The sequence below is a fragment of the Nanorana parkeri genome, unplaced genomic scaffold, assembly GCF_000935625.1.
Source record: "Nanorana parkeri isolate BGI_ZX_2015 unplaced genomic scaffold, ASM93562v1 scaffold222, whole genome shotgun sequence".
NCBI lineage: Eukaryota > Metazoa > Chordata > Amphibia > Anura > Dicroglossidae > Nanorana > Nanorana parkeri.
Genome location: NW_017306490.1, coordinates 573,346 through 600,731, shown reverse-complemented (window position 1 = coordinate 600,731; position 27,386 = coordinate 573,346). Strand labels below are relative to the sequence as shown.

Genomic DNA, 27,386 nt, shown 5'->3' with positions numbered 1-27,386 from the left:
CTTCTTCACTGGGCAGTAAGATTGTGTAAAAGGCTGTGGACAAGCTTTGGCACTACCAGGAAGGGCTGAAGAATAGCCAATATTTAGGGAAGATTTGGGAGCATGAAATGCTGCATGTACAGTATGTATGTGTAAGCACCTCCAGCTACCTACACTTTACACCTGTCCAGTAGCTTTTTTTGTTGTTGGTGACAGTTGCAGCATTTTTGGCTAGCACTTGCACTGATTTATTTCAGCCATTGTGTGGAGTTTCAGTAAATCTCTTTACGTGTCATTTCACTAGAGCCAGGACCTCCAAACAAGAATGGGTTTATGTTTTTAAGATTTCCACAGCCTTTGTTGAACCAGTAACTTTTGATCTTTATTATAAACCTACACCAGTGCAGTGTGTTTATGCACATAAATGATATGCTTACAGTTTTCAAGCATTAAAATTCGGCATGATACTGAAACAAAAATATCAGGAAATATCAGGGGTCTAAACAGACTCCTGACATTTCCTTTTTGAAATAGAAAAAGAAATTGAGGACACAGAGTTCTCAATCTCTTTTTCTGCAGCCTTAGCACACAATGAATGGAAAGCACTCCGTGCAGAGGCTTCCCATTCATAACTGGTGATGGTAAAACATTTACGATCATCCAGTTATGAATGGGTACAAATCTCTGTACTGAGGCTTCCACCCATTGAGAAACTCATGAATGAATAGGAAGTGATGTAAAGCACTTCTGTTCATTCATGACTGGGGACACAATATACTGGAGTGATCCAAATATTTCCGGAACCTTCGCTCGGCCATCTTGAGCCGCTCGACCACTTGACAGCCGACGACTCTGTATTTTCCTGACATGCAGCGCTCCCTCCTCTGACACCTCTGACTGTCTCAGCCCATACAGGCAAGGGATTGCAGCGAGGATCCGAAGGGAAATAGATTCCAGGCAGGGAGGAGAGGTTTTAGATTGCGGCGGCGGCCAGCACCACTATTATATTACAGTGGACCGTCAGGGGAACTGTTCTGGTATACGTTTATTGTCGCTATAGCGACCATAAGCTTGTAGCAGAACCGTGAAAGCAACCAACGTAAGGCTTGCTGAGCTTGCCAGCTGGAAGCAGTTGTGTTCCACCGCAACCCTTACTTCAGGCAAAGCCCCAAGGCACTGTAGTCTAAAATGTAAAAAAACATTAAAAAAAAAAAATGTTTCCCCTTCAAAAATCCATGTCAGACTCTTAAACCCACATATGGTGTTTAATGGGCAGGCGGATTTAATTAGATCTAACAATGATGTCCACCTTTCACATTAGGGTCCCCCTCCCCTCACATCTGAATCCTGTCTTTCACATGAGAGCACCCCTTTTCACACCTGAGCCCCTTCCTTTCACATAAGAAGCCCTGAGCCCCCTTCACATCACTGTCCTACCATTTACATTAAAGCACAGCTGCAGCACCATGGCAGAGGGTGGCAGGTGGAACAGTTCTTGGACTGAGGTGAACTTCCATTCTCTTTTGAATGCTGGGGCCTTTTCTGGATGCTGATCAACCCAGGATTAGTGTCATGTTTTTCCATTGTGTTGGCGGCCAAATGGTTCTCTGCAAAACTTTTCACAGCAGCCCTGACGAAGCCAGACAGCAGCTTGGTTGTAAAAAGGCTTATCTAGAGCTTAGACAGCAGTCAAACAGTCAACATGCTGAATGAGCCCAGTTCTACCCATGCACAGTTAATTGTTCTGTATATTTTAATGTATTTTTTATTCTAAAGGAATTTAACTGTATGCCATTTACTTAAATGATCAATAAGCAAAAAAACACAGTGCCTTTAAACTATTGATCACGCTAGGAATGCACCGATACCAAGTACTGTACTCGGTACAAGTACAGATACTTTTCGAGCTCCAAGACTAGACTAGAGAAACATTCAAAAGTTAGGAGGCAGCTGGCATTTGTAAGGAGCATACAGAGCTCCTGGGATTTGTACATTTCTGTTTTAATGTATGATTTTGTTTTTATAAACATATATAAAGGGATGCACCGATACAATTTTTGCACGCCCAAGTACTCACAGATACAAGTACTGATATATTTTTGTTTAATGTCATTGTGACAGTTTTTCTAAAACAATATCAACTAATGATTTCATGACATTGGTGGCGCGCCAGAGCCAGGTTCCAGCTGCAACTGCTGCAACCCTGGTAGTTCTCATGAAAATGCCAAGTATCGGCACTGGTATCTGAACTGGTATCGGTGCAACCCTAGATCATACAGTATATGTGGGATATACACTGAGTGGCCAGATTATTATGACCACCCCATCAGTACTTTGTTGGGCCACGAGAAAACTTCACGAGATGACTTCGTTGGGCCGCCTCGTGACTCCACGAGATGTTGAAAGGTGATGCGAAGAATCTGACACTGCACTGTTGCCCTTCTGTTGTCTTGTACCAGTCTTGCCACTCTCCGTTCTGCTCTTACATTGACTAGTCGCTGACGGCCACAATTTGCACGTTCAGACCCAGATTTTCGGCTGACAGTCCAGTCTTTAAACACTTTCACAATGAGCCTCTTTTCAACATTTAACGAATTCTGCTGTTTTGCTGATACTCACTCCATGGCTCGGGCCAACAATCATCCCACGTTCAAAGGCTGTTAAATCGCGTTGTTTACCCATATCTTCAGACAAAAATCACCTCTACTGTCGTGGTAAACAACCTGCTTCCCTATTTATAATGGTCTGGCCCTCTAGCAACTTCAGCGTGAAATTATAGCTAATTATAGGTAATTTGCCTACAAACGTCAGGTGGTCATAATAAACTGGCCACTCAGTGTATTTCCTTGATTTGATCCTTACCCTTGCAAATTTCACCTACACTCCAATCTGCTAGAGAGATGTTCTGCTGTATAACCATGAATACAGTACTTCTTTGTGGGATAAAGGATTTCCATTTATATTGATCCTGCACATTAGAATCTCTTTTAGGTTTACCAACAATGACTTAACTGATTAAATACAAATTGAACATGATTGAAATTGAATTTGCTAGGCCCTCACATTACATAGTTTTGGTAAATACTAAGGAGATTGCACACTCGCATTGTAACATTTATGGTCAGCTTTATAAGTGCTCTTTAATTTTTCTAGGATGAACAGTTTGATGGCTTTGTGATAGAGGTGTGGAGCCAGCTAAGTGGCCAGAAGCGACAGTGAGTAAACAAATCCTATTTCCTAAATTGTTTTACTGATATGTACTGTATAGACACGTGTGTCTGTGTGCATATAGATTGATACTGTAGATAGATGGATGTCAGTTCTGTGCTCTCCCATTCTGTAGGTAAGTTAGTTCAGTGACCATGTTAGGCTGACCATACACTGCTCTATTTTTCCTGTTCAACCCGCGGGCTGAACAAATAAAATAAAGCAGATACCTCCATCAACGCTACGAGTGTGGTGTTCGAGGAATCCCTGCTGTTCCTTTTGTATTCTGACAGCGACTGCTGGCCTCCTGTCAGAATACCCGAACAGAGGCGGCCGTTCATTGGCTGTCATCTCTGTTTGTTCAAAGATTCTTTGACTGTCTCCTTTTATCAGCTGATCAAGGGATGCTAGCCTGAAAGGCTGCCGACAGCGGCACCCACTGTGCACATTTCAGCCAGTTCCTCAAGAACGAGATGAAATTCGCACGATGTATGGCCACCTTCAAATTGCAAGTGCTATGCAATTTATTAGAGTGGTGGATCTTTCTTGTCCGAGTCTGAGCGCTGCTGTATTAAAGGTTATAGGAGGTTAGTTTTGAGGACTTGTGCTACTTGAGTGTAAAAGTCTTAAATTTTTTTTTACTGCATTAATACTGTATTTAGTGTTTTTTTTTTTTTTTTTATATGATCCTAATGTTTAGCTTTAGTATTTGCCACAATAGTGTCATGCAGAATGTACCGTATTTTGCGGTCCATAAGACGCACCGGACCATAGGACGCAGGGAGGTCCGGCGCGCCTTATGGAGCATTCATCAGACTGTAGCTTCTGTCACAGCTTCTATGACAGAAGCTGTGACAGAAGCTGCAGTTAGTGACCACTGAGACAGGTGGTTTACAGCGCCACGGTCTCAGTGATCACACAGAGCAGACGAAGAACGTCCGTTCTTCGTCTACTCTTTGGTAATCTCGATCGTCGCCGCTGCTTGGTTTTTAAAGCCGAGCAGTGGCTCCTACTACTCGTCCGTCGACCGAAACTGCACGTCTCGGGCGTCGGGATTCGCTCCATAAGACGCAGGCACATTTTCCCCCTCCTTTTGGGGGGAAAAAAGTGCGTCTTATGGAGCGAAAAATACGGTATGTCAAATCAAACACTATAGTGGGGAAAAAATTAAAGTACTTTAATATTTTACTAAATGTTCAGTTTAGTCTTGTACACAAATGTTAAGAAAGGGATGGTATCTTTGACTGTCTGTGGTCTTGCCCTTCAATTTAGTCTTTTTGGGATTAGGTCATCAAATTAGTTGCCTTTTGTGGTGGGTCGGAAGATCCATGTTATATTATAAGGTATTGGCTTTCCCCTCATCCCCTTATGATCCATAGACTAAAAGATGACCTCTTACATTTATTACATTTAGAAAAATGAGACGCTGGAATGCATTTGGAAGAACAGATGGATGCCATTTATAAATGATATTTTCATCTCCCTTGAGAAAGAGACATTTCTATCTCCCTTTCAATTTATAACACATTATAACCTGGAAAGCCTGAGAGGTAAATTGTGAGTTTCACTAAAACAGTAAGAAGGCCCTTAGTAACAGATTCTATGAGTGTCCTACTTCTTTCTCTTTACTATCATGTACAGGAGAGAGATTACTATGTTTTCTTGTTGTTATCGGATAGATCTTGGAGAGCTTTAATGTAAGATTACTCACCCGTTCTCTGTCCATTATTTGGACTGTTCTTTATGACGTTTTAATCATTTATTTTACTTTTGATATATTTTATATCTTTACCTAATGTAAATTGATCATGTGGAATTTTATACAGTAAAAACTTCAATAAAATATCTGTAAAAAATAAGTCAAGGCAACTGGACTTGCTGTATTTTTCTTGAAGAAGTTTCACTGGTCATCCAACCAGCTTTCTCATTTCAGAATGACTTGTACAACAAATTCTTGGGGAAAAATACAGCAAGTCCAGTTGCCTTGACTTTTATTTTTTACAGATATACCATGACCTGGATGAATGAGAACCTTCACAGGCATTTCAATAAAAATATATTAAAAAAAAAAAAGAAAAGGGATGGTGTAGATTGTAGAAAAATTGTCATCAAAATTTATATAAGTTTAAGAGTCCAGACCAAATGTGTGGGCTGAACTACCTGATCACTATAACCCTGAGTTTTACTACCCCCATTTTTATTGAACTATGTGATAACCAACCATCTCTACCAGTGAGCTGACATCTTTGATTGTCTTCAAGCTTTGCAGAAGTTTTGATTAGATGATCATTATCTGGACAGATAATCTCACCTATTCCTACTGTGGTAATTCTGTTGAATCATTTTAAGACATTTTTTGGTATTAAGAGAACATTAGTGGGGTTCATTAAAAGGCAGCTACCGTACAAACCCCCCCCCCAAAAAAAAACTTGCACATTTATAAAGCACATCAATAACAGTACTTCTTTGTGGGATAAAGGATTTCCATTTATATTGATCCTGCACATTAGAATCTCTTTTAGGTTTACCAACAATGACTTAACTGATTAAATACAAATTGAACATGATTGAAATTGAATTTGCTAGGCCCTCACATTACATAGTTTTGGTAAATACTAAGGAACTCCAGCTACTTCATTAAGCAGAGAGAGCTACATAGGGCTTCACTGGCTACACACTGCAGCCCCATTACTAGAAATGGTATGGGATATAGTGTATAAGAGAAAGCAGATAGTGATATCTATTTTCCGTTATAAATGAGTCCCTAGGAATCCACGCTGCTCAACAAACTGGCAAGTTTAGTACTGTAAACTTGCCAACTGATTTTGTGAGCGATGCAAGACTGTCCGATAAAGCTGAACTCCAGGCAGATATAAAAAAACTCTAATGAATATTGCTATGAATGCATTGAAACCATTAAATATATTTTTCAATGCAACGGCTGCAAATTCCTGAATTTTACCTGATTTTTCCTGTAAAGCAGTACTCAGTCTGGGAGAGTCAGGGGCAGCACTAGGAACCAATGAGGTGTTCTGCAGTGTTCATGTACTGACAAAGAACATATGGACAGGAGGAGTGAGCAAAGAGATGACCTCATCAGCCTGTTGCTGCTCTTTCACTATCCAATTACAGGCTGAGAGTGGAGAGGTTACTTCACTTTCTGTATTAGCAAAATGTCAGGTGCGCAGGCTGCCTTTGCTGTCTGGCAGGGCTGTGTATATCTTAGAACTTAATGTATAGAAGTACAGATCATTTGGCAGGTGAACAGCTCCTATATATGTATTTCAACTGTGTAGTTAGCTGTTCACCTGACATTCAGCTGTAAAGGACAACTGTATATTTGGTTCTATTGACCTTTTATCAGTGAACATTGATAGATTGAGAGGGAAAATAAATATTTGCCCAACTGGGCAGCACTAAGCAGTGTGGGGAATTGGTTAAAAGACAATTGTTCCAACTGTACAGTTGTACTATATATGGTCACTAACATTATGTTAAAAGATAAGTGCACTTAAAACAAAGGCTGCTTATTCTTTTGGCCCCTTTAAGCTGATCTAATTGATCCAAACCTCTCCCTGCCCCTATGCATACTTGCAGATCCTGACAGTCCGGCCTCCATTGTTTGTTTAGATCCTGCGGCGAAACTCCCTCTTCTGGCCATGCACGCGCAGTATATCTCCATTGACTGTTAATGGGCTTGTCTACCTCCATCTCAATAGAAGTCATTCAGGATTTACTGCGCAGCCGAGAGAGGGAGACTTATGCCACAGGATGTAAACAAACAACAGAGACTGGGCCCATGAGAATCAGTAAGTATGAATTTGTACATATACATCTCTGCGGAGAGAAGGTGAGATCAATTAGGTCAGCTTAAAGTGGTCAAAAGGATAGGTGCGCCTTCTTTTAAAGTGCACTTATCCTTTACTCTAGCTAGGAAGTTAAAAAGAAGGTACAAGTGTCTTGTAGGGCAAAGTATTTGGAGGCAAAGGTAGAATGGTTGTGTGTATTTGATGTTAGTATTACATTATAGTGGTGGAGTATACAAACTTGTTTTATTTCAATCATTGCTTTAAAGAAAGTTAACATGTTTTCTAGACCTAGGGGTGTAATTATTAAATAATTGCCACTGGTCCTAATCTTGGTTATAATGTTTATTTGCAGCAGGGGTGGATACCAGCATATCTTAATGAGAGTAAGATCATTTTTGCAGGGTGGCAAATGCACGCAGGGATGAGGTGGGTCTTTATATAGGAATCCACGGTGAATCTCTGATAAAATCAGCAACACAACATTTGAAAATAGAAAATTATTTAAAGCTCTTGGTAAATGTAACATTGGTTGTATTATCAATATAGCAAATGTTCTTTGCCATCTGGGATTGTTCTTTGGGTTTCAAAGAATGTGATTTAGTAAGGAGAATGTAGACTACAAATTTGTCTAAATGTAGGAATTTTTCTAACTGGTGTATGGGTGTGAAAAAAGCTGCGAACAGTCTAGGAATCGATTTATTCTTTGCTTTTTTTATGTTTGTTGCTTAGAGAAGAAATCCTCTCAGCACTGATTGCATCTAAAATTACAACATAAGACATGATTTGAGGAAAACCTAATTTACTGCCTTCTCCATCTTTCAATTTGCTGACCTCCTTTTGCCTCAAAATCCTTCCTAATTTTTCTCCATGTTTGATGTAAAAGTGCCAGTAAAGTGGAAAAATAACACTGGTAATAAAAAGTAAAAATGGCAAAAAATAACTACAATTTAATTAACAAGTTAATGTTTCCATCATCCCTCAATTGCAAATAATTGATTATGATGGGTTGCCCTATACATCAGTACTGAAACTGATAGGGGCAGCACTTTGAGCCGTGGGTGCCATTACTTTCTACTAAGCCCTTTGTGAACATGCTTGCAGGTTTGGAGAGCAGAGGATTGATCTCTTTAGTGTCCTTAATTGTCCAGTAACAGGTTGCTAGAGACGTTTGTCCACCCACCTAGCTAATTTGGCTTTTTTAAATTGCAAACATTCTTCAAAACCCCATAATCACATAATCCATGGTCCAGGAGGTGGCAAAGGCACTTCAAGGAGAACCTTCCTACACAGCAGAGCAAAATAAGAAAAAAATTAACCAGCTTTGTTATGTAACCGCCATTTCAGGTAAGTATTTGGAATCTTTAGTCCACTTTTTTTATTGAAAAGAAATGTGATTAGCTAGGGGCAAGGGTTTTTAAATGCCCAGAAAAGAGCTTTGGTGATTTTTTTTATTGCATATTTTGCTGTTGAGCTTTAAAAGAGAACTATAGCCTAACCTTTTTTTGGCCATAGTTTTTTCTTCAGTTTCCCAGGGGACAAATGCTAATGTCCGCCGGTGACCCAAAAAGGATATAGCAGGCTATAGAGGCAGAGTCAGCTGTGCCTGGTCCCTCCCCCATCTATTCCTCCAGTCAGCGCTGGAGGAACGGAGAGGGGAGGGGGGAATTGCTGCAGGGAGTGATGAATGACAGTCACCACTCTCTGCAGGGAGAGGATGAGGATCGGTAAAGTCAGCAATCGGCAGTATGTGTTGGATGACTTCCGGATTAATAGAGCAGACCTGCAACAGCTTCGGTATCACAGATCGGCTTGAATTATAGGGATGCGTATTTTTCACTCACCCCATCATTCTCGTTTTTAATAGTAACTTTTATTCCATTGCAAGTAAAGCTTTTTTTATTTTTTTTACTTGTTGTACAAAAGGATACCAACATAAGAGGATATTCACTTTATAAATGTCAAATAGGCTATCAAGTGATAGGAATGATTTTCATGGTAATTGGTCATTTTTTAATACAGTGCATTTTCACTGATCTGCTTATTTGTTGAAGAGCCTTATTACTGCAACAAAGGCAAGACAATGCATTACACTGAGTAAGTAAGCTGTTACTGAACAATTAGGTTTATTAACAGTGACAAACAAAAAAGACATAATTTGTACCAGCAATCCGTAGAAGGAAGGTGAAATAGTATATAGTGGGATGTATACGATTATTATTCAAATTAGAGGTTGTGCTTGGAAAGTCAGTAAAATATGTTTATGGTGAAAGTTTGGTTGGGCTGATAAGGGTCCTTTCACACCTATTCATGTTTAATACAGCATGTGCTACAACAAGTGTGCATAAGTGTGAGTGGGCACTTAAAGGAATAGGGACCGTTCCCACCTAAGCATGCATGTTGGTCATGTACACATGTAGGTGTAAATGGATTGTAATAGTTTTCCTTTTAAAAAACACTAAAATGCAGCACATATATGTGAAGCAGCTACAAAGAAAGGAATGGGATTCAACTGGAGCAACTGCAGGAAAACAGCCGAGTGGGAATAAGTACCGATTTTGGATTCACACCTGTCCATGAGCATTTTTATGCATTTTTTTTATATGTGTTGTCTTCAATAGGTCCTATACTGTGCATCGGAGCATTAAAAAAACAGACAGTGCATATCAATGCATTGCACGGATGTGAATAATCCCCATTTAAAACCAAGGCTACCCTAAGCACTTCCATTGACTTGCATTAAAATGCATAGGTGTAAATGGACACTTACAGGGCTATTCACAAAAGGGTGAAGAGTTTGGGGAAGGCAGGAGAAGAGAACAATCTAGGCCAAAATAGCTGATTTGGAAAAATTCTCCAATTCAGCTCTATTTCCAGTTCAGCTATGTTGTCCTAGATTGTTCACTTCTCCTGCCTTCTCCAAACTCTTCACCCTTTTGTAGATAGCCCTGTTAGGGTTGAGAGTAGGTTGATAGTCTAATTCCAAAAAGGGGATGCAAGTGTAATACTTTCTTGGGTCCCTTCACAGCTTTGCATTGTATTGCGGTGCGTTAATGTATGTGTGTTACATTAGGGCAGCCCATTAATTTGCCAATGCACTACAAAGAAACCAATATCAGTCCTTAAGCAAATGTTCAGCTCAATGCACAGTATGTATGCCTACTGTACTCTTGTGATAGGGTGTAATTCAGAATGCACTACTATACATTGCACTATAAAACAAGCATTTTACCTGCTTTCATTGTAGTCCAGCCCAATATAGCCTAACGGTCTGGATCATCAGTTGCCATAGTGTTTGCTTTAAAAAAATTATGTATAGGAACAGTAAGCTTGGTGGTTTTGAGGAGAGGATAACGGTCCCCAGTAAATTTGCAGACAATTCTTGTTAACATATGACACCACTAAAATTACTACAGTGTAGTGCGTTAATAAGAGGATATGCAAAAATGTTTCTAAGCAGGGAAAATCAGTAAAAGTATCCACAGAAAAACTAAGAATGACACTGATAGTCACAAGAAAGAAAAATGCCTTTTCTGTTGGGATGACACAGATGGCAAACAGGGATTTTTAAAAAGTGCACAATGTGACAATGTCCAAAAGAGCAGAGATCTCCCAAAAAAGTAATCCATACATGTATGCAAGTTTCCCATAATTATATACCAGGACCCCTGGAATTCTTTAAAGTAGTATTAATCCCTCTGAAAAAAAATAATTTTCTTTAAATACATTTAAAGTTCCTGAATACTTTTTTTTTTTTTTAACCTCTCTAAATTGGTTAGAAAGCTAACTCTCATAGCGCTTTTCCTAACTTCCCACAGGAAAGCACACACCCGAGCACCATTTCAAGCCCTGATGTCGGGACTATGTCCTATGAACCTTTGCGTGCCTATTGTACTGCACATGTGCACTGCTGCTACTTAAGTTATGATTGGCTTCCCTCCCTCAGATTTCCAATAGACCTAACTGTGCAATAGTCAAGATCAGCTGTGGTGGCGGGAGCAGACGTACTTACAATGCAGCCTCTTTTGTGCTACCTGTGTGTATCTACAAACAGAGTGGCTTCTCATCCATATGTTGTCCCAAGCGGGAGTATGCACATTGCAGTGGGTATGTTGACACTCCATAGAGACCGCACAAGTGAGTGTAGCCACCCGAAAGTTGAAAGTCTGATGCAGCAATTTGTCAACTCCAACTTGAGCTGCATAGATGGGACTCTGAGACTGAGCATATAAGAAATGAAGTAATTGTGGCTGTAAGATTATATGTTATGTCTCTTGGGTTTAATAACACTTGAATACAAATTTGATCTCTACCTCTGGTTCCTGACTACATTGAATTTGTCATGCACTGCTAGTTTACCTTCTTGCATAGTAAAAGCAATATACTTGCAGTGTGCATTTGAACTAATAGCAGTGTTGCCATTCAGTATGAGTGATTTGTATCCACTAATTCAAATAGCTAATATGCTGCACCCTGAACTGCGTGATCTTATTATATTCATAAACTGTTCTGCAGTAATAGAAAAATTAAAGTAGCAGAGCTTACTATAATCCCAATAATCATGAATTATTTATTCCTGTGCCACCTACAGTAATGCTCAAAAGTCTCCTTTGAAACTTGTTATTGTGCTGAAGTGCATATTTTAAAATGCTTTTAATGGATTTGAACACCTTTTCAATGTATTTTATAACACTACCATAAAAGCATACATGCCAATCAGTGTGCACATGTACATATTGCAGTTTCAGATGGACACTTAAAGAAGTTCTCTAAAATAAAAATCATAGCAGTTATAATAGTCACTGCCACTATATTGTGCCTTGATGAGTGCAACACATTATTTCTAATTTGTCTCACCTTTGATGTCTCCTACATGAGTGCACTTGCTTGAGGTCTTTCGTTTGCCTAAAGCTCCCTTGTGCGTGAGATTTGAAGATTTGTCACTCATTCTTCTACAATATCCAATTTTAACCACCACATTGTCTGCTTGAGTTGAAATTTTGGCTGCTGAGCAGGGGATGAGGAAAAGGTAGATAACAAATATGTCAAATACATGTGATATTGTAAAGTAAGGTCGCATTCACATCACTCCTTTGCAGGAACACATGCACTTTACTGCATCCCACTCAAAACGGGCATGCAGGGTTTTTTTTTAACAATAAACCACAGTGCACAGATTGTTTACAGTTGTGGCACGTTACTATTCACCTTCACTGTATTAGATGTATAAGGGCCATTCAAAATGAATGGCAATGCTTTGTACTGTGTTTGATGCACTTTCGTTGTTGTGGTTGGTAACACACTGTTACACCAAGGTTACTATAGTCCCCGTTTCACAGGAACAGTTCCTATTTTTAGGCCCTTGTCCCTCTGGAATCGGCATCCCTGGATTTGTCCCCGTTTTTGTTTATTTTCCGGTTTTTTTTTTTTTTGCTCAGCCTGAAGAAACGTTATAGCACTCGGAACGGGCACTCTGTGGGGCACCCTTCAGAAGCACACTTGCCCTTCACACGTGGGAGGGTTTTTTCTACCAGTGCACCTCCCTGCCTAAGTTGCATTGTGACAGCAATGCGATTTAACCGCACCGCAACACATGGTACCCCAATACTCTGCATTGCAGTGCAGTGGAAAAAAGTAGTGCATGCACGGTAGGTGTGATAGCAAAAAACACACTGCAGCAGTGTCAACAGGCTTAGCTTTACCTAGTGTGAACTGCAGTAAACTTGCCATCTCTCCCAGCTTTGAACAATGAAAATATAGTATTGAAAGTATTCCTTTTGTCTCTATTGAGGGTTCCAGGTGTTTAGAGTTGTGTAGCAGTATGGCACTGGGTCAACACGGTTTTCTGTGTGCTCTGTTCACACCACGCAGGTCTGCTCTGCATTTTTTTCACAGTTCAATGGATGTCATTGCATGGCAGCACAGCACATCTAATATTGAACTCTGTGTTTCTTACTACTGAACTGTGCGTTACATATTACTGAATTCGGTGTTAGTACTGAAGTCTGCATACTTCTGAGCTCTGAACCCTGTGTTACTTACTCCTCACTCTTTAACTCTGCATTATTTACTAGTGGCCTCTGAACTTTAAATTACTTACTACTGTCCGCTGGAATCTGCATGACTTACTACTGAGCTCTGAACTCTGCGTTACTTACTACTGTCCCCTACTGATGATCCCTGTACTCCATGCATTACCTACTCATGAGCCCTGTACTCCATGTGTTACTTGCCCCTGACCTTTGTATTCCATGTGTTACCTATCATGACCCCTGCACTATGTATGTTACATACTCCTGACCCATTAATTCTGTGCATTATGCACTCTTGACCCCAGAAATCTGTATGCTACCTACTCCTGACCCCGACTCCATGTGTTATGTAATCTTGACCTCTAAAGTCTGTGCGTTTATATACCCCTGATTCCTGCACTCTGTGCATTACACATTCTTTAACCATGCATTTTCAGACACTTCCACTGTTAGTGCAATTTGACCACACACATGATTCACCGCGGCATACTAAACATGGGGGTGTAATGGTGTGGCTACAAATGGGGTGTGGTTAAACGTGGGGGTGGCCAGTAAGATGTCCCCAAATTTCATTTTGAAAATCTGGTAACCTTTTGTTATACGCATTTTTTTTACCACATACCACTGATCGCTCATTTCCCGATCTTCTCCCTGCAGAGAGCAGTGACTGTCGGTTCCGGCTCCTTGCAGGGGAGGGTGGATACTAACAATATTGTCAGGATCTTTCCCAGGTGCAGCGCAGCTCTGCGCTGTCAGCATATAGCGGGCAATATGCAGAGTTTTGGGTCACAGGAGGACATAGTAAACATCCTCCTGTGACCCTAAAGAGAACCATGGCCAAAAAAGGTTGGGCCGTAGTTCTCTTTTAATAGATTTGTATCTTGAGTTACCATGCATCTCCCACACAAATATTTACTGCAGTTTCCAGTACCAGTGTACAAAGTGCCAGAGAGGCTTTAGTGTAAGGCTGGCCATATACTTGAATCTAACAGCATGAATGGAGAACCCCATTCACACTGGGGGGAACACTGGGCGAAGTTCGGCCAAGTCAGCAAGACATGGCCAAAATTGGGACAGTGTATGGCCAGCCTAAGTGTTGAGTTAGGTCTAATCTAATGATTTTTAGTCACTCCAAGGTTAATTGGGCAAGTTCTGTAGTTTTGTGCAGTGGTAGAATAAAGCACTGAAGTTGTAGAATAATGCACTGATTGTTATATAAGCTACATAACACAAATCGACACAAATCTGCTTTTGGATCAATTCTCAATCATACCAGATTTGATGTGGAGTTTACCACTGTGGTCCCTACATTATATTTGATGGCGTTGGAGAGACTGTGACCAGACAGCAAGTAAAGAGGAACAGCTCTGTGGCACTAGTCAAATACTGGGGAGGGTGCCTGCGGGAGCGAGACATAAGGTAAATATTTCTGATTATCTCTTACCCCCTGACTTTGAGATGATTGGATGTTACCATTAAAAAAAATCACACACAAACACTGTAATCACACAGGCATAACATACATGCATTTACAATTAAGGCACATTGATATACATAATCCTTATAAAGTACTACATATATTAAGTATGCCAGCACACCACGCATTTTGGTTCTCAACCTTGAGGAAACCAAGGCCTGGCAAGTTTTTCCAAAACCCTCCTATGCCCCAACAATTAAGGAAAAAAGTTTACACCAATAAAACTGCAGTTTTATCAGCCAGTATAAGCTTAACACTTTGGAAGAACATAATATACACTGCTGCTGTAGCGGTGTCAAATCATGTCATAAAATGCCATTATACTGTACATACCTCCCAACTTTAGGATGTAAGAAAGAGGGCCACGCGAGTGAAAAGATAAAATGTGCATACAGCACTCTGCTGCAAGAAGCGGACATAAGTTCATTTCATTGAGTATTGGGCATGCCTTAAAGGTATGTAGTTAAAAAGCTTCTGAGCCTACTCGCATTATACCTTGCACACATATACATGCATGCATGGATACATGCATGCATGGATACATGCCTAAGCTCCCTTTAAGCTGGGTCTGTGCAAGAAGTGTCTGGGGAGCCCTTCCCTCCTTGTATGCACCTCCTTTCAGCATACCTCCTGCCTTCCCTTTAATAGGGCCGAGTTACATGAGTGAGCAGTAGTGTATACAAATGTGTATGCTGCTTCTGTAATATACAGCAGTATATGTGCCCTCTAATGGAGATTTCCTCTCACTTCCTGTTGGTTCTTCGGACAGAAAGTGAAGGGAACTCACCCCCATGGGACGCAGGCGGCAAAACACATCCTGAAAGGAATTTTAACCCTTCCTTGCTCCATCCAAAATGAAAAAAAAAGTTTTAACTATACACTTGTCTTTTTGCAGAAACAAAAGTATACATTCTAATAAAAAGTTTTCCAAGACATGATACATATTTTATTGTTGTGAAGGACAGAGAAGACTTTAACGGTCATATCTCCGCTTAATAATGTTTGGCAGTCAAGGCTTCCTGCAAATGTGAATCAATGCTGCATTGTTCTTAAGTCATTATGTGTTATATCTTCTACTTGTAGTTGAGAAAATGAGAGCACTAATGTCAGGACTCGGCAAACAAACAAAATGTACTGTCATGTGATTTCCTGTTTTGATCTCTCTTCAATACAGAACTTTTGTTAATGATTTATGGAGTAATGATTTGAAGTGGTAGTCATTTTTGACATTTCCTTGTGCTAGCTTCCATCTTCGCAAAAAACAAAACTAAATATAAGTTTTTTTGTGCTGAATGTGAAACAACTCCTCTATATGCTTTGTTTTCAATACTAACAGCTTCAACATGACCTTTTGAACTGTTCTTTAGTTTAGTTTGCCCACAAGATTAGTAATTTTCCGTTCTACTATTTATGTATATAGTATTACAAACCCACTGTTTTTAGGGGAATAATTAACCAGCATCGTTGTTTTCAAATTTCTTTTTTTTTTTACATTGGTAATTTGGAATAATATAACCTGGTTATATGGAAGATATTTCTTTACATTATTGAAGGGTTTGAAGGTACATCGCCATTAATTTTTCAGCATTTTCAAATGTGTGTTGATTTGCAGTGCATTGGGAAATCTCCTGCATTTTTGATACGATGATCTGCAATTTAACATTCAAAAGTAATGAAATGAAAATACATGCGGCACAGAACCTCTAAAATGCATACCAATGATTATCAGAATAAGGTAGATGAACACAAGCATGCTCATGTGAATGTAGACTTAAGAAAAAGGTCTATTGCATACTGGACAACTACTTGTTTAGACAAGGTTTGCAGCTGATGCCTCTACAAGCATAGCAGACAGAAAATGCCTTTAGATTGGCCTATGGGTCTGGATTCATACTTCACACATTTTACCATGGTTTAGAATTATTTAAATCTCCTCCCTCTAACTTTGTGCATGCATAATTCATGCAACGTGTTGCGTATTATCATCCAAAATGCATACGGACATACAACCCTTTTAGACATACAGTATATCTAAAAAAATCTAACTTGGCCGATCGACTTTTCAAGGTTAGTTTTTGGCATCTTGAATGGTGACCTTCTGAAACTTGTCAAGCAGAAATTGTACAGACATCATTTGGCATCTTTAGTATATGGAGATGTAAGAAAAATGTTATTTGCAGTTTAATAAAAAAAAAAAAAGGTGGAGCCACAGAATGCATAAATGTTATTACAATATTTCAGAGTATAACAGTTTTCATAAGTATAAAGTGTATGAAGAGATCTGCTTCATCAGCTTCTGTTGCTGGAGAGTGACAGAAGAATGCGGAAGTAATGTAATATACATCACTTCCTGCATTCGGGGACTGAGAGGAGATCATCAGGCACGGCGGATCTCGGGACCGGCACGGTCTAGAGACGCCCGATTGCTTGAATGTAAAGCTCCCGGCCAGCTGTGTAATTACAATGGCCGGCAGGGAAGTTACTTGTTGGGCTCTGCCATCCTCTCATCACAGACAAGAGGACGAGCTGATTTTTCCAGCCCTGGGTATAACCCTTCCACTCCTATCATGCTTCAGTTTTTTTACAAGTGTTCTAGGAGGATGGACATCTTTTCTCTTAAAAAAAAGGTCCCACTAGTCACATTCTCTTAATGTACATGCTGCTGAGCTGGTCTCTTTATGCAGCTATCCAGATTGTTGAATCCTCAGTAAAAGCTTAGTGGTCGCACCTGGACCCCACTGGACAAAACATTCAAGGAATGTAAGCCTTTGAATACTGGGCTCAGCCTTGTGGCACTTTCTGTGCACCAGATTTCTGTGTACGGTGTTAGCCACAGAGCTCTTTCTAGTTCACAGCCTCTGGTGTGACTCAGTGTACTTTGTGTGGACTGAGCATTGGTATCCAGTACATTTATTGGTAACGTTGAGTGCCATTATTGCTCCCCTTTTTCTGTTGTTTTCCGCTAAAAGGGCTAACACATTGAACATTTAACATTGAAACTTCTTTGTCACTAACTGGAGGGTCCTGTGTGCACTCTGGGTTCTGTTACCACCTTTTCAGAGTGAGGTAGCTGCTTCCTGCTTTTGTTTCTATTTGCAAGAGACTACTACCTAGTCTAGTCCTTGCTGCTGCTTACAGCGATCTGGCAACCTCTGGTTATTTGAACCTCTCCTGTTCTCAGCAGCTGGTTTGTTATTACCCAATGTTTTTTTTCCTGGTGTCCTCCATTAGGGTGCCTCTGTGAAGCAGTGAAGTGCAAGAAAGCAGTCCCATTTGAATCTGGTGTTCGTGATCTACTAGCAATTCCAGGGCAGACCATACTGTCACTTTTTGGGGACCTGACACCAACAGCCTGGATCACTGTTCGCTGCTTGAGTTAATAATAAGTCTTCTTGAGCTCCATCAAGTGTGGCTCCCTCCTCTGCCTTATCTATAGAGGAAGTCTCTGTAGCTATGCTTTAATCTACATGCTATGCTTGATCCAAATTGCAACTATGTTTGCTGAATTGTAACACACAGACCATAATCATACTTCTACACGTTCTCCTCTAGAATTTGTGTCAGGCATACCTACAGTGGTGACAGCCTCTTTGCTGAGACTCTGTCTGATAATCTCACAAATTCTTGATGGATTAATTTGTTCCTAAGCAGTCTGGAGGCAGCTGCTATAGAACAAAAGCCCGTGGCTACAGCGATTGTTTTGTTTTTACTAGTCTGGCATCACTGAAAGCGCCCAATACTATCAAATGCTGGTCTTCAGAACAAGAATGTTACGCATGCATTTTGATAGTTAACAGCTTTTTGGTTAGTCTCTGTACACCCTTGTAAAGGATGCGACCAGAGATAAAAGTATTCATTTGTCCTAACAAATGAAGTCTAAGCCACAAAGTGGAAAGATTCCTTGCCCCTCTGAGGCCATGAAGAGTTTATTTCATTAGTCCCAAGCTTCAATATCCAAAGCCACACACAAGATAGGGGCCAAGTTCAGTCACAAATCCTGGACCCCTAAATCTCCCAAATCTACAGACAAGTTCTTTTCAGCTAAAATGTTTTTAAAGTGTGGGGGCAACTTTAGGCCTTTTGTGGTCAGAAATCAGCTCGGATGTCTGGGTAAGGGAAGTGGTTTCCAGAGGCTACAAGCTAGAGCTCTGCTTTCTGCCCTCTCCCAGCTTCATGCTATCCAACCTGCCTGTATCCCAGCACAGACTAGCAGGTCTCCATGCGGCTGTTGCAGATCTCGAGTCAGAAAGTTATTGTCATTGTTGCAATAGCAGAAATGTTTTAGGTTTTATACAGTTCCAAAACCAAAAGGGATTATCCACCCCATTGTGGAGCTAAAGACTTTAAATGTCTTCATTCAAGTCAAAACATTTAGCATGGAATCCACTAAGTCTGTCATAGCCTACCTCCATCACAGAGACTTTCTAGCCTCCTGTGGACATCAAGGATGCATACTTGCATGTACCTATCTTTCCAGTGCATCAATGCTACCTCCATTCTGCTGTGGGCACACACTACGAGCTGAACTCAGCTTTTCAACCAAGCTACTTCTGACACTAGCCTTTTGGTTATTACATATTGCACTTGATAGTCCAGTGTAAAACTCTTATTTTTAATGGCTATAATGGCTATGTACTTGTCTAATCTGTCTGTAACAATGGAATTCCCATGGACTTTCTAATAATAAAAAAATAGCCAGTCTTAGCTCTACTAGCTCTACTGTCTTTTTAAAGAAGAGATAAATATCTATTAAATATCAGCCAGCTTATGCCAGATCCAAAACACACTCCACAGTATATGGTGTTCAATATTGGGAGACTACAGTTTGTGGAAATTTTATAGGATTTCACAAAAAATAAGGAACATCCCTTCTAGAATAGGCAGAGAAAGGGGCAGGTACCTTGCTTAGCTGTCCGCTATTCATGCTGAAAAATAGATAAACTATTCATTTGGTAATACAATCCACTCTACTGTTTGAGGCCTAGCAGCAGCCATGAACGTCTCATAAGCACCAGTATGTTTCATATTTAAACTCTTTCCTTTTGCTCAACATGCTAATTTTTGTAAATACATTAAATGTTTTTGATAAAATTACTTGGTTATTGTGATGTAAGGGATTATCTTTTGGTCAGACGTTACTTTTATACCATTACATTTTCTTAAATGCACAGCCTTTGCTGGTGTGACATAAAGCAAGCTGTGGTTCAGTGACAAGTGACAGTGTCTGTTGCAGTACAGAAGATTTACTATGTTCCTAGTCCTTAAAGTACCTGCCACCTGTGTTGCACATTGCAGGCACAAAGGTTCTGACATATGGATATGTAAATGAGCATATGACAAGGTCTATTCTTAACTCCCAGATTCCTGAACAACAATTTGCCCTAATTACTTTATACCACCTTACTCATTACAAGGTGGTATGAAACTGAATAAAGAGGGAGCACTTTTCCCTAAGCAAAGCAATTTAATATGTAATGTAATTTACATGCCGTGCTAGTAACATTTCTCCCTAGTCAATTTAAATTTGAAAAAATGATTGGCATATATGTTGGAAGTACTGCAGTATAAAAAAAAAAGACGTCTAAATATACACTGTTTCCTGGGTTTCTTCTACTGTTAAACCAGGCACATATGAAAAAAGCAACCTTTAGTCCATTTATACTGTATATTCATTAACAAATCATTACATGTATTTTGCAATACGACTAGTATAAGTGCCTGATCAATATAAATGTTACCACCATTCCTTTACTGCAGAAATCTGACAAAGACTGGAATGTTATGCACTGTGAGCCTTCAGGTTTTGTTATTATTATTATTATTATACAGGATTTATATAGCGCCAACAGTTTGCGCAGCGCTTTGGCATGGTGCTTGCCACAAATACAGGGAAGTGAGGCCTTGTGTGGATAGGTGATGTGGAGCCTCAGGGACGCGGGGTCTAAGCACTAGTTTTCTCCACTGCTTCTGATGGTGTAGATGGAATTTGCTGTCTGCTGGTGCCAGGTCGGTACCCCCAGGTTCTTCCTGCGGCAGGTGCAGAGACAATCTGTGCAAGAGGATACCAGGTGGAGTAAAAGCGGGCAGAAATTAAGAGAATACCCAGGAGAAAGGTCAGGACAGGCATTAGATGAGCAAATCCAAGAGACTAAGCTGAAGTTGGTACACAGAAGGTCTATCAAAGGCGAACGGTAGCCAAACAGGGACAAGGCAGGCAACAGGAATGTTGCACAGGCAAATGAAGCTCACCAGAAAAGGTGTTTAAATAATGAGAGCGATTTGGGAGGCTGGACAGCAAGTGGAGGGGTGTCAAGATATAATAATTACTTTAACAGCACAAAGCAATGGCACAAATCTTTCAAGAATGTTTTTGTTTGTTTTTTAGTATTATAGCAATGGTTATTGCAGAGATGGCAGCCATTAAAGGCACTGCAGTTGATGAAGTCCCAGCTTTGACCTAATTAAAGAATTTGTGAACCAAATTGCTCCTAGTAGAAATGCTGTGCTTTTTGGTTAGAAGACATTATCATATTCATACCACTTTGTTACACTCTGTGAGAATCTATATGCACTGTATGAGTGCAATTATTAGTGAAAATTGTGGAGCTTTGGTTTACATTTTGAATTAGGATCCCTTGGAGTCCTGCTATACACCTTCTTACTTAGCAAAAACACATTAATTGTTCGGAAGGTTGTTACCATGCATCCATCAGTTATCAATACAAATACTGTATGGGGCATATTAACCCCTTAAGGACCAATCTTCAAATGTTTGTATTTCAATTAAGGACCAAATACATTTTTGCTGTACGTGTTCAACCGCAATTTCCATCTTTCTCATATATTGCACCAACACATATTACATAACGTTTTCTAAAGGATAAAAAGGGTTTTAATTTGATGTAACATATGCATATATAAGTTCACATTTAGCGCATGAGGGAATCCTAAACCCTGTAAGCCCCATGACGGAATTATTCCATCTTGGGTCCTTATGGCTCGGACAACCATGACAATATAATTCCGTTATTGGTCCTTATTGGGTTAAAAACTGTTAAATGCTGCCTGATTACAATTGAAGTGAACCTTCAGTAAGTCCAGAACTGTCACCTTTGCATCACAGGAGGTATAGTCCTGCACTAACTGGAGTTTTGTTGCATATTGGATTGGCCGGAGTATCAAATCTGCATGTTGCAAGGTGTACTTTTAAATTTCGCCCAATATGTTGATATTGCAATAGCCTCACAATATATATATATTTTTTATATTCTTTATTTAAAGTTTTTACATATTAATACAAAACAGACTTCCATCTGGACAGCCTCACAATATTTAAATAATTTCCTTTTTTTTATTTTCTCAACATCTGAGCTTCTTGGAATATATCAGTTAGCTTCAAATGAATCTCTGAGAATTCTGTGCAAAGAGCCGTTTGAGTACATCCAGCACCAAAAATTAATATTGTCTGCAAAACATCAGTGAGCTTTTAAAAATAACTCGGCTTTAGGCTTTTATCCATGGCAAAGAGTTCATTATTATAATTATTATTATTACTACTACAAGAACATTCATAATGAATTTAATTTTATATGAATGTTTATTGCATGGTTGATTTTTTTTAAAAGCTGATAAATGCAGGCACTTGTCTTTTTCTAACATAATAGGCTCAGCTCACAAAGCTTTAGGTATCTTTATTTTCAGTCATATAACTGTAAATTTTAAATGTTATTGTGCTAAGTTGAATATTACAATCATATTTTTTAACGTAAGTATCATCATCCTGGTGCATTAACTACAAAATGTAAATCATTTTTCAGTAGATTTTGTAGTGTTAGCCATGCTGATATGAAACTGCATGCTGAGCAAACCAGGAACCAGGTAAGGCTTGAGACGACCTGAGGTGTGCTGGGTTCACAATAGTCCGTATGCTTGAAGGGGGCATACTCAATTAGAGAGTAGAGTAGAAGGGGAAATGAGGGTGGGATGTCAGAATGACAGACCATTAGATAAGCAAGGTGGGGGGGGGGGGGGTTAAGCTGTCCCACAAATCCATGATAGTCAAGCTAGCCTTAAAACTTGTAGCCAGAGCCTGCCGATACGAAACTGGATCAGAACGACAGACCATTAGATAAGCAAGGGGGGGGGGGGGGTGAGTTAAGCTGTCCCACAAATACATGATAGTCAAGCTAGCCTTAAAACTTGTAGCCAGAGCCTGCCGATACGAAACTGGAACCAGGAAAGGCTAGAGATGACCTGAGCTGTGCCGAGGTCGCAATGGTCAGTATGTCTAAAGGGGGCAAAAAGATGCACTAGGAAAAGGAGAAGAATAAATGCGTAAACAAATCTACTTACTTCATTAACTTTGCAAATGCTTGTGCCATCTCTACTTGAGGATCGGGGACATAACGTGCCTTGCAAGAAGAGTTCCATCTACCCAAACGTTTGATAAAATGAACCCCTTGGTGAGATGCCGCAGAGGCCACTCTGATCCTAAAGGAATGACCTGAGAACTGTGTCAGATTAAGCTCCATTTTAATGATTAAGATAAGGACATGCTTAAAACTGAGCTGAACTAAACAGGGAAGGGTAACAACTGACTGTCTGGGGGGAGTGGAACCAAAAGCCACTAGCAGCTGGACAAGAAACCTCACAGGACACCACAAATTCTGAGTCTCAAAATATTTGATCTCCTCCCTTGGACCAGTCTGCTGCATCTCAGAGCGGTCCAAGCATAAAATACAATAATGGGGAAATCGAGACAGATGTTTCCTAGTGAGAACAGGAGCATGAGCTTTGTTGCCCTTTAATTTCTGCTGGCCTAAGGAAACCATAGAAAGTGAGATAGATAGCTGCTTTCAAAACAAAACTTGTGAGCATCACATAACATAATAGGCTCAGTTCACAAAGCTTTACCCCAGGGATAAATATCTTTATTTTCATGTAACTGCAATTTTCAAATGTTTTTGGGTTAAGCTGAAAATTAGGATCACATTTTTGAAAGTAAGTATTGTCATCCTGGTGCGTTACCTAAAAAAATTAAGCTGTGTTGACCGTGAACTCTGCTGGCCTAAGGAAACCATAGAAAGTGTGATAGCTGCATTCAAAACTAAACTGGGGAGCATTGCATCCATTACTTGTAACATTTTCCCAGAGACAGGGAGTGGTGTAGCGCTACTACCAGATTGGGATTTCTGAATACCTTTTAAGAATAGATTTAATAGGATGGGCTGTGAAAAGGATGGCCGGTCTGGATCTAACAGGGACAAGAAATACGGAATGCTGGCCAAGTAAAACTTGATTGTATTATGAGACAGACCATGGTTGGAGTGACAATGGGCTATGAATGACCGAATATTTTACAAACTCCTATGCCTTCATAAGGGTATGCTATCTGAAACCTGAGAAACCTATCCCAGGCAATGGCATATGCTTTCCTAGTATTCTTGGATAACGAGCTGTAAATGATCTTGCACGCAGACACCAAGTAAACACTCAGTCCATGGTCAGTTGAGAGGACGGCGGCACAAGTGTAGCGGTTCTGTCGGCCCTGGGATGCTTCTTAGGAAAGACATTGATGGTTAAAGATTTGGATCTCCCTCCGTTGTTATTTGCTGCTGTAGCCTGATTGTCAGTGTAGAAAACTACTGTGTGACTTGACCACAATGAGCCCTACACTTGCACTGCTGACACAAAAGGATACATTTCAAATAGAGAGGAGGTCTGAGAAAACTTCAGTATCTGAAGGACTTCCGACCATGGCTAGCCAATGGGGGCCAAAAATAGCATAAAAGCCTGATGATGCCGCAGTATCCGTAACTACGCAAGGCGAGCTTGCTAAAAATTTGATGGACGAATATAGAAATACTGTTGCAATTATGAAGGAATTCATTGCACATGACTAAATCAGCCTGGGCACTGGGGTCTAGGAGAACAAGAGACTGCCTCCGGATGGGGGGAGTCAAAAACCCACAAATAAAAGCTCTCCCTTGAGGGTTAGTTCTCATGGCAAAATCCAACATGCCCATCAAGGACTGCAAATCTTTCTTGAAGCAACATCAATAAATCACTAACAAATGACAGGCCTGTCTTATCCTGTCTAACGTCTCTTGAGGAAGGCTGGCTTGCAAGCGTAGCATGTCTAGCATGATGCCAAGGAAAGTGAGGCCAGACCTTCGAACTTGTGCACCGCCACTGGAGCATTGAACCTGACTGAAAATGCTGAGTAAAGATTGAAGGTCTTTAGGGGGCACTCTGTGCCCTCAAATAAGAGTCATCCAGATAAAGGTTATGTAACGATTGCGGCTGCGCTCCACCGTGGAACGCAAGCCGCAAGGCGGAAGTAGATGCGCTGATGCGTTCCGGCGATGTTTGCGATGTTTGAACTTGCTTAACCCCCACATAACAGTTGTAACCCAGGTATGCTGTAATACCCTGGGGCTACACGTGTGCATCACCAATTACCAAATTAATTGCGGCATATGATGGTAGAGCTCCTAACTCTCTAAAGTTTGAGAGTGCCGCCTGGAGCTCGACCCTGAAACCGTACCCCTAAGCAATTTCACCTGAGTTGGGCACACTCCGCAGCTGAGATTCATACAGCCTGACCTAGCAGGTTACAGGTTAACTCTAAATTGATGACCTGTAAAGGCTTTTAGAGTGTCACCTATGAACAATTTTGAGTACCAAAGTTTGTTTTACTGTTTCACAGGCACATGCAGTTGACAAAAAATTGGTATTATACTATGTTTGTGTGCATTAAAATTCATTTTTAATAAAAAAAATTTAAGAAAATGCAACTGCCACCAGTTTCTTCTACATGGTTTATGGTAATGCTAATGCCATGCGGGAGCTCCTGAATGCCATTCGGGTCTGCAAACCGAGGTGTCATATGAATAGTATTATGACACCTCGGCTCACAGACCCGAATGACATTAGGGAGCTCCCAAATGCTATTGTGTTCATGTTCAATGACAGCTGAGAATGTCAAATGGGCGGAGCGAGCTGTGACGTCACGGCTCTCTCCGCCCATCTGTTTACATTATGCCCAAAATGTCATTTTGCGGCGAGTCTTTGTCGAGTTCGGATGGGTCGAGTGGGATGGCGTCATGCATCCTGATTGATGTTGGATTACGTTGATGGATTCATTTTTTAAATGTTTTTTTAATACAGGAATAGTCAAAAAACCCTTAAAACCTGAGACAGTTGGAGCAGTTTGCTCAAGAAGAGTTGGCCAAACAAGTTGTTGGCAAGTGCAGAAGTTTTATGGACAGCTACATAAATCACTAGTTTGCATGGTTGCCTTTAACCCTTTCCCTGCCAAGACCTTTGTCATTTTTGTGCACACATATTATACTCCACATTTTGGGCCTGAAAATTACTTAAAACCCCCAAAACATTATATATTTTCTGAAAGCACAGAACCTGTAGAATAAAATGTTGGCAGTTGCAAACTTTTAGATTGCACGATATTAGCACAACTCTTTATCAAACCCCAACATTTTGTAAAAAATTCAATTAATTAAAATAAAAGTTAATTTTAGTGCCCAAAAACACAAAATAATACAATTTATTTTATAAATGATAAAAGATGAGGTCATGCCACGTAAATAGATAACCAACATGCCCAGGTAAAAAATTGCGTGCATCCGTGAAACGGCTGCAAAATATGGCACAACAAAACGAGCTTTAAAAGCCCACACAGGTCATCATTTTAGAGAAATCTGTGAATATTGGCCCTAGAATTTTTTAAAACTTTATGTGCCATCACATAAGGGGTCTTACAAGGCCCTGAAAGCGATCTGGCGGCAGCTGAGCCTCCGGAATCGCTTCCATTGTAAAGCAGACAGTTGGATTTACAAACGTAAACTAAAGCCGCCGGAGTCTGTTTAAAGGGGCCCATTGCCAACGACATGTGGCATACGTCGGTGGCAGCAAAAGGATTAAAGGTTGTGCAACAAAATATTAGGTTAAGGGCCCCATCCATTTTTTGTCCATGCTTTTTCATTTGTTTTCTGATTTTAAATAATTTGTTGAATAAAAAAATCAAAGTCTGATTTATATTAAATATGGAATAAACAATAGTGGATGCCAATTTCATAGGGAAGTTTCAAGTTATTTCATGGAAAATTGGTGGTTTTTATGGAAGGGTGCAAACAAATTTGTAAACATCAATACATTTTAACTCGTAATTTTCATGAACTTTTATGTTTTTGTTTTTTTGTTTTTTTTAACCAGTAAATCAATTGTGAACCAGATATCAGAGTTTTAGATAAGCTTTTATGATGTTTGTACCTTCATACCCCAGTATTATCTGTTACAGTTTTTTATGTATTATTTTATTTTGAATGAATAGAAGTTTTACTGTTTAAAAGATCATTGCTCTAATAGTACAGCTGTAAAACAGGCTGTATAAAATCTAGCAAGCAAGATCTGTCACCAGGCTGATAAAAAGGAACTTCTTCAAAACACATCCTCCAGCGACAGACCAACAGCATACCTAGCAGTGGGCAGAGCTGACAGTAGCAGAATCACATGGATCTAGAGGGGAAGTGGTGTGTCCAGTGAGACAGCCGCAGCCAACCTCTCCCACCCTATCCTGATCTCAGTGGAGTGGCCGAGAGTGGTTGTAACAGGAGCCAGCATACACCTCTGACCTGCTCTATGTACAAGGTTGTGTTTGTGAGTTCAGCAGTTTGTTCTTACTTTCATACATATTAAATATTTACTGTGCTATCCTGGGAGTTCTATTGAGTGTGTTTTGTTTTCCAGAGCACTCATCTCTCTCTCTGCAGTGCAGCATGGCAAAACAGTGTGAACCTTTTAATCCATGGATTTGGATATGAATTGTGTACATATATTCCCTTTTTCCCTGATTTCGGTTGCTGG

General features: G+C 40.1%; 1 protein-coding gene across 1 annotated transcript in view; it reads left to right on the top strand.

Moving 5' to 3' along the window:
* CHID1 (chitinase domain containing 1) overlaps positions 1–27,386 on the top strand; it is a 319,821-nt gene that overhangs the window by 28,141 nt on the left and 264,294 nt on the right. Inside the window, exon 7 of the mRNA XM_018556039.1 lies at positions 3,133–3,194. Within this exon, the coding sequence (XP_018411541.1) occupies positions 3,133–3,194 (62 nt within the window). The remainder of the gene's footprint in view (positions 1–3,132; positions 3,195–27,386) is intronic.